This window comes from Bremia lactucae, linkage group LG5 (genome assembly GCF_004359215.1).
Source record: "Bremia lactucae strain SF5 linkage group LG5, whole genome shotgun sequence".
NCBI lineage: Eukaryota > Oomycota > Peronosporomycetes > Peronosporales > Peronosporaceae > Bremia > Bremia lactucae.
This window is the reverse complement of record NC_090614.1, coordinates 1510500-1519027: the sequence shown is the minus strand read 5'-3', so window position 1 is coordinate 1519027 and position 8528 is coordinate 1510500. Positions and strand designations below refer to the sequence as shown.

Below are 8528 nucleotides of genomic sequence, written 5' to 3'. Positions count from 1 at the left end.
TACATATTAAGTATAATCTAAAGAGATGACATTTTGATTGGTAAAAGTAGGTATTTCTATTTAATTCTATTATATGTAAATCAGTCTGAAAACTTCTTTCTACTTGGTAAGTGTGCACGAGGAGACGGATTACCGCTCCCGTGACGACACTTACCAGAGTGCTTAGTGTGTTGGGTGAGGTCGCTTACGCGCCCACCACAACTACCTCACTGCCACAAGAGAAGCAGGTTAAACCGCTTCCTCGCTATGCTAGGGTGTGTGTCTAAGAAGAGCGTGGCCGCATTACGACGTGCCCGCCTACACTTTACCTGCGGAGTATGGCATCCGAAGTTAATTACTGACTTGTCTAACATATAATACATAAATATTCCTAACGCAAATTCGCGCAATCTATCGGCCGCTGAAAACTTCAGATTAGTTTGTTTGGACAGCGACATGTCGAGGGTTCTGAATGAGTTGCGTTACGGAAGCTCGATAAATCTTTTTAGATAATAAAGTGGACAGAGGAAGAGGCAATTAAGTTTGCTGACCACGGATCCTTGGTGATTTATGCGCGCTCGATCGAGCTCGAAAATTCTATAATGATAGCACTGGCGATAAAAAATAGCTAAGTTTTTGAGGCGGAATGTTGATGTTGATATCAGGTCCGAGATTCATTGTCGAATAAAGTGTAGTTATCATATATGTAAATAGTTTAATACGCTTTCATTGATAGTACGAGCACGTTGAAGCCCTCTTATCGCTCCGTTCTGCATCAGCTTTACAACAGTTATAGTCCAAAACGTACGGCACACATGACAGCGCGCGCTACGACGCGCATCCCCTGCCACTGGTCACGAAAGAGCAGATCAGTAAGTAAAATTAACGAGATGAGCAAGCCCGGCATTCTTGATGCGATAGACGATTTCATCACCAATAATGACGACGCATCAGAACTTCTGTTGTTGACAAAGGGATTAACGAACATCTGGGCATACTCAAGAAATCGCTGATAAGGTTTTTGGGTGTAAAAGGGGCATGGGAGATGTAGGCGGGCGCTTCTTAAGCGGCCTCGCACTACCAAGCACACACCTCCAAACAAAGCGAGAGAGCGGTTTGTCCGTCTTGTCTCACGTGCAGTGAGGTAGTTGGTGGGCGCCTAAGCGACCTCTCACAACGAACTTTGTACCTTAGAAAAAGTGTCGTCACGGAAGCAGTTGCCCGTCTTCTCGTGCGCACTTGTTATCTAGAAAGTAAGTTTAACACTAATTTATATGATGTAGAATCAAATATAGAATCTTTTTACTTAATCAATAGAAGCCATCTCTGTAGATGTGCATCTCGACATGGCGAGCGTATTGTTCTAAATACCTCAGCTCGTGAATGACGCTAGACGTCATCTCTTTCATTTTGAATGCACCTATGTGCATCACATACACAACGGTAAGTCGCTATGTTAACCTCACCCGAGTGACAGGTCAAATTTATTCACATGAAGTAATTGGCCCCCCTGTGTAAGAGTACTTAACGGGTGTGTAACAAGGCAGCTTGTAACGGGCTAAAGTTGCCCTAATGTTACACAGTCCCCGTTAAGTATACTTGGTGTACTTAAGGGGATGGTCAATTACTAAATAATAGTAATTAGACCCAACACTCGGGTGTGGTGCACATTTGTGACCAACCCTTGTGGATGTGATGCACATGGGTGCATTCACATTAGGAGGGATGACGCCCAGCGTCATCCGTGATGACGGCTAGCGTCATCCGTTACGCGAGGTATCTATAAAGATACGCTCGCAATACATATTAAATGATATCTATAGAGATAACATTTTAATTGGTAAAAATAGGTATTTGTATTTAATTCTATTGAATATAAATCAGTCTGAAAACTACTTCCTACTTGGTAAGTGCGCACGAGGAGACGGATTACCGGTCCCGTGACGACACTTAATATAGATTCTTATTGTGTTGGGTGAGGTCGCTAACGCGCCCACCACAACTACCTCACTTCACGCAAGAGAAGTAGGTTTAACCGCTTTTCTCGCTGTGCTAGGGTGTGTGTCTAAGTAGAGCGTGGCCGCATAATGACGTAATAATCTGCTCAAATTTGATGTAGTCTATGTCAAGAATAGCAACAAGGGAATCGGTTAGGCATCACCGGCATTAGGCCCATAGCTTGCACCTTAATCCTTGAGCGGGACTACCGAAAAATACAAAGAGTCAACAGGTTTGCGAAGAAGATGATTTGAGCGATATAATCACGATCATTAGGTAGAGCTCGTAGCTAGGGGTTCACGCCGTGACTGCTTGAACACACAGGACTAAGTTTGAGTTGACTATGAATGCACTGGCGATTGCGGCGGCCGACATCTGAAAGCAGGGAAAGTTGATAAGACACAGCTTTCTTGGGCTGCAAGGTAAATTCGGAGAGTACTTAAATCAGTCTATCGCTTATATAACAGTAAACATTCTGCTTGGAAAGGTACTAAGCAAGCGCGTGGCACTGATATAACATGGACGGGCATAGCATGGACGGTAAAGGTTTTGATCGCTCTGCTGCAGACCCATGCATCTACGTCCTACAGTCAGCAAAGAAAGCATGTTAATGTTGTTCCATCGTTGTGTAATATGTGGTTTGAATTGCTTTATTCATTTATTCAACAGCGGCTGTCAAATTTATATTGTGTTTCCTACTAGCAAGCAATACATTTTAATAATACGCTCTGATTTCTCTACCAACTTAACTCCAAAAATCATTGCTTAGTCTGGCTTTTAAAAATGGAAAAGCTCACGCCAGAAACACGATCCTTCCGAAAAACAAACACGATTTTTCAGTGCGGCGTGCATTACAATTTACAGATTTAGGTAATTCAATTTTGCGAGTTTCAAACATTTTAAACCTGATTACCTGAGGATTCTTGGAATTCGACCAGACTGGACTCTTTAAGCTTAAATTGGAGGTAGACAAAAGAAGGTCACACTCTATGGCACTAGCGTCCTATACAAATCTACTGAGTTTTAGCCAATATGAAGTTTGACTTATTTGTACAATTTAAAGTTTAAGTAAAAATGAAGAGTGTTTAAGTATTTGCCAAAAATATAATAATAGATCGCTGCTGCGGCCGAATATATATTTCTAAATTGCTAAAAAAAATTATTTAGACAGATTTATATCTGGCCGCTGCCACATACGTTACTTATAATAAATGGGATTTTTGTGATGAATAATTTTGAATAATTAAAAAAACGGTAATATACCCGAATGTAAAAGTACCACAAGAACGGTTCACCAACTGAAGTTTGCCCCATACGACGAGCTCGACCAAAAGTATTCAGAAGTCATAAACGCGACTTCGTCGAGTACACCTAGTAATGTCATAAAGAGCTTAATTAATAAATTTTGCGAATGTGTCAAAACCTTGCCGTTCAAGGGTAGCCAGCCACATACTCCACCAATTCTAATTGTAGAAAGGAAGTGATATGTACGTCATTGTACCGGGGGTTACGAGATCTTACTAACTCGCTATATAAGACAATGTGTCACTATTTGAAAAGCTTTCAATGCCTTGTCGACATCTTGCTGCTAGAGTGGTAGATCAGCATGAGCTCCGCACGTCCCAATAATGTGGGAATCCTTGCTATGGAAGTGCATTTTCCCTCAAACTATGTCGATCAGAGCGAAATGGAAGCCTTCGACGGTGCCAGTAGCGGTAAATACACTCAAGGACTAGGCCAATTCGGTATGGCTGTGCCTGGGGACCGCGAAGACGTGAATGCACTGGCATTGACTGCGCTTTCAAGGCTTCTATTCAAATATGAAGTATCTATCAATTCAATTGGGCGCCTCGAGGTGGGCACGGAGACGCTCGTGGATAAGAGCAAGTCCACGAAAACGGTTCTAATGCAACTATTTGAGGAAAATACCGACGTGGATGGAGCCACGGTCATCAATGCATGCTATGGTGGCACAGCGGCGCTATTAAATGCGGTCGCGTGGGTTGAAAGCTCTTTCTGGGACGGAAGATACGCACTTGTCGTCGCGGCAGACATAGCAGTGTATGCTAAAGGCGCAGCACGTCCAAGCGGTGGGTGTGGAGCTGTGGCAATGCTCATTGGAGCCGATGCACCTTTAGTTGTAGACTGTCAGACAAAGTCCACTCACGCAGCAAATAGCTGGGATTTCTACAAGCCCCATTGTAGCAGTGAATACCCAATGGTGGATGGAAAACAGTCCAATGCGTGCTATCTCCACGCATTGGATGAATGCTATCAGCTCTATTGCAAGAAAGATGACAAAAGGATGAAGGAGAGAGGATTACAGACAGGTGTGGCAATGGTGGACTTTGCAGTTTTTCACTCCCCATACTACAAATTAGTACAAAAGTCCTTTGCTCGTCTCGTTTATTTAGATGCCGTTCGTGTATTCAAGAGTGGAAAAGAAGATTCGACAGGGAAGTTGGATACGCTGAAGAAATGGAGGAATATACCAGTAAATGATACACTATACGACCGCGAATTAGATTTAGCTGCTCGTGCAGTGGCCCACAATGACTTTCAAGCCAAAGTTGCGCCAAGCTGTACGACGTCACAGATGCTGGGGAATTCGTATACAGCTGCAGTTTACATTAATTTGGCGACATTAGTGCATGCGCGTTCGAAAGACTTGGCACGTGAAGCGCGAGTGCTTGTATTTTCGTATGGCTCAGGAAGTCTTGCGTCAATGTTTGTGATCAAGACACGGGAGCCCACAGACTCGGCAAAGGGGTTGTTTACTCTGGAAAAGATGGCCAAGTCGTTAGATCTGACAACTCGTCTAGAGCAACGCCACAAATTGACTCCACACGAGTATACAGCACGTATGAAGCTACGTCAGAGCGCCTACGGTGTCATTAACGATCAAAAGCTTACACAGTCGATCGGTTCGATTCGTACGGGCGATTTTTATCTTGATCGAATTGACGAAATGGGCCGTCGCTTTTACGCTCGCGCCGAGTCTATAATAGCCACGGAAGGCAAAAGCAGCGAACAGCAGCTAATACAAACGACAATGCAGGAGCTTGGGGGTGCTGTGTATGTAGTAGGTACTAGTGTGGGACTCCCAGGCCAAGCTCATGTATTTGATGGCGAACAATGTATTCAGAAACTTCTGTGCGGGGAAAATTGCATATTGGAACTAACTGCGGAAGAAATGGACAGAATCATTGCCCAGAACATTGTACAAGTTAAAAAGGACAAGAGTTCTGGTATTGTGACACGGACGCCAGTTGTGACTTACGATAAATGCATTCATGTGGCTGCTGTAGTGCACCGTGTTGACCTCGAGAAAGACTATGGCATTGCGGCTACCATAGCGCACTCAATGGACGAGACGACGCAGTTGGCTGTAGCTGCTGGCCTTGAAGCTGTACGTGATGCTGGCCTTGTTGACGGAATAAGAGGCAATTGGCGCTTGCCAGAGAGCATGCGTGACTCGACAGGAGTCATTTATGCGTCGTCTTTTCCTACCATGAACGCTGCCGTGTCGGCGACAAAGCGATATTACGAATCGAAGGAGAAGAACCATCAATCCACGTATGAAATGGATCCCAAGATTCTTTTTCGACTATTAGTGCTTGCAAACGCTCAAGTCGCGCAGCTTACTGGAGCCCGTGGACCAAATACACAAATAAATGCCGCTTGCGCTGGTGCGACGCAGGCTATTGGGATGGCTCAGGATTGGATCAATACAGGCAAGTGTCAGCGTGTGATTGTGGTATCGAGTGATATTGCCAGCGCCGAGAGTATGATGCCATTGATTGGAGGTGGATTTTTAACACTTGGTGCTGCGTGCATTGCTCCTACCGTGACTGCTGCAGCGCGTCCGTTTGACGTGAAGCGTAAAGGTATGATTGTCGGTGGCGGAGCGATTGGTGTGGTCTTGGAGTCTCCAATGGTCTTTGCAGCGCGTCCGACGACACTAAATACGAAACAAAAGACCGTGCGTCTGCTTGCCACTCAATTTAGCAACTCTGCGTATCATGGTGCTTCACTAGAGCCAAGTCACGTTGGTCAAGAGCTCGTCCGTTTCTTGCAGCGTGTCGAAGACGATTTTGGTATCACTCGCGAAACAATTGCTCGCAATGGAGTGTACTACAGCCACGAGACGGGCACGAATGCATCACCAAAGGCGTCGTGTGCGTATACAGAAGTCACAGCATTACGCACAGCTTTCGGGTCCGAGCTGTTGGCGGAGCTCATGATCACAAACACTAAGGGCTTTACTGGCCATCCCATGGCCGTGTCTTTCGAAGACATTGCAGCAATTGAAGGCCTTCGTCGTGGATGTGTCCCCCCTGTGGTGCATTTTGAGACTCTTGATCCAAACCTGAATGAATCGCAACTACGCCTTGCTTCGGGAGGACCTTACGCCCATACGTTTGCTTTACGCTTCGCTGCAGGCTTTGGATCACAACTAGCATTCTCTCTCTATACAATGTCGACCTAGTCGTCCAAGAAGAGACTTTAAAGGAAGGTCAATTCGTTACAGTTTGATCATCATATGTTGCCTTCCAATTGATTCTTTACATACATGAATAAAAAGCGTGCTACAACGTCTGTCGCGATCATTCTATTCCTCAGACCCTTTGGACTAAAATTCGACAGATACATCACTTGCCGACCGTTTTTTGCGAAAACTGTCTTCCATATTCTTCCACTTGTCGTCCTTTGGTTCACTATGTCTTGGACTTGGGCTAGGGCCACTGCTAAATTCGAACGGAGCTTCGGCTCCCGTGGTGCTTAACATGACGCCAGTACCACCTAATATACTGTCTGTGCGGCGAGGTTGGTAATCGTCATCATTATCAATCGCTCCTGGACTAGTATAGCTCGGCGGAACGATGTTAGTTCCAGGTGGGATTGCCATTTGGTCGGCGTAATTATACGCATAGCTATTTGCATCATACTTCGTATTGTACTGGGTGGCGTACTGGTTTCCATAAGTATTCGTATAGTTAGTAGGCGGCACCGAATACGCCGTTGTTGCTGTAGATGACTGAGCGGCGACTTTATAATTCATTGCTGGCTTTGTGGGTGAAAATGCACTGTCATCCTCGTCCGAATCGGGTTCATCCTTTTTCTTTCTCCATGTAACAAACGCCGCCACGGCCACTAGAACGACAGCACCACCTACAATGCCGATGATCATGCTCATATCATTGCCACTAGACCTTGCATTACCAGCACTTGCTTGGTTGGTACTGGGCTCCACAGCTGTAGGCGACGTGTCAACCGTCGAGGAATATGATGGAGACACCGTAGCTTGCACACTATTTGCTTCTGGAAAGACATCGTTAAGACTCGGACGGACACCGTCAATTTGCACCGGCGACTTGACGTCTTCTGTATCTAGCGCATCTGATTTGTCCGAACCAGAGGAGTCCCGAGACAAGTCATCTGATAATGTACTGCTGCTTAGAGACGAACTTGTTTTTGTGACTTTGTTTGTTTTTTTCTTTGTACTGGCCTTAATAGACTGTGGAATGTCCTGAGTATTGCTCGAGGAGTCAGTCAAAGATGGTGTCGTGGTACTGGAATTCTTTTTCGTGAACACAATGCTGCTAGCTATCGCTTTGGGTGTGTCACTGATAAAGGATAGAGTCGTATTCAACGTCGTTCTATTCGCTAGCGATTCAAATGCCAAAGAGCTACCATCTCCCGTGGCTGACCCGATGCTGCTGACTTGTTCGTTGTCAATTGATTTCGTTAACTCTGTACAAATTCACAGAAAAAAAACTTGAGTCACTTCGCTCCCTCTTCTTGTACAAAAGAACGTCCAACGTACTTGATGGGCACTTGACGGTGCCTTCTGGACACTCTCCTGCTTCATCTTGGGCGTAGCAGACGTACTCGGTCAAAATACCAATAGTCGACCAGATCGAATTGCTGTCCTTCTCACTTAAACACTTGTTGCATTTCTTCTCGGTACGGTTGCACACCTTGGACGGTGAGCCATTGACGGAGCACTCTTCGACTTTATCACAGATCGAAGTCACGCTGTGTACTGCGACTACTTGGACTGCTGCACAACAAAACAATTAGAAAAGAACGTACTACAATTGATTAAAAATCACGCACCGGCAATAAATACCGCAAAATACGCGTGGCATCGAAGCATGGATGTTTAACCAAGACGCTCGGGATCTGGAGTCTAAGAGAGGACATGAGACCAAGCGTGAAATGTCTATAAAACGATGGACATGTACCTTGTGCTTGACGTTCGTCACAACGAGCAGTTATAATGAATGAGGCGTTAGTGGCAAAAGAGGAAGAGGAGGGGGCTCCAATAGAGTCTTTAGAACTGGCTGTTTCAATGAGTCCCCTAATCCTGAAAGTACAAATCTCCACCTATCTTTGTGATTTTTCATGAGATTTGGCAGCTCCTTGTGTTTTAAGCGGGTAGGTATTATCAAAAACCAAAAGTAACACCTGTTCAAACCGTCTAAAAGGTTAAATAGTCAATCGAAAAAGAAGAAACGTGCAGAGAAAGTGTCCCACGTTTGTCTCCA

General features: G+C 45.0%; 2 protein-coding genes across 2 annotated transcripts; one reads left to right on the top strand and one right to left on the bottom strand.

The window, feature by feature from the left end:
* Nucleotides 1-3583: 3583 nt before the first annotated feature.
* On the top strand, nt 3584-6466 carry CCR75_005248 (uncharacterized protein; the record flags this gene model as incomplete). The annotated part of the gene is made up of 1 exon (XM_067963330.1): nt 3584-6466. One exon carries the CDS (start codon nt 3584-3586, stop codon nt 6464-6466), a length of 2883 nt encoding a protein of 960 aa, XP_067821338.1.
* Nucleotides 3608-8245, bottom strand: CCR75_005247 (uncharacterized protein). Its single transcript, XM_067963329.1, has 4 exons — nt 8226-8245; nt 8098-8170; nt 7805-8041; nt 3608-7731 (listed from the first exon to the last, which is right to left on the bottom strand). The coding sequence occupies exons 2-4, from the start codon at nt 8135-8137 to the stop codon at nt 6611-6613; spliced, it is 1398 nt and encodes a 465-aa protein (XP_067821377.1). The 5' UTR covers nt 8138-8170; nt 8226-8245; the 3' UTR covers nt 3608-6610.
* Nucleotides 8246-8528: the final 283 nt, after the last annotated feature.

What these genes read in the sequence shown, in the direction of transcription:
- CCR75_005247 (XM_067963329.1), bottom strand. Translation starts at nt 8,137, where the DNA reads ATGCTTCGATGCCACGCGTATTTTGCGGTATTTATTGCCG. An exon ending in TTTTGCGGTATTTATTGCCG is followed by an intron (nt 8,042 to 8,097) that starts GTGCGTGATTTT and finishes TTTGTTGTGCAG; the next exon opens with CAGTCCAAGTAGTCGCAGTA. An exon ending in CACCGTCAAGTGCCCATCAA is followed by an intron (nt 7,732 to 7,804) that starts GTACGTTGGACG and finishes GAATTTGTACAG; the next exon opens with AGTTAACGAAATCAATTGAC.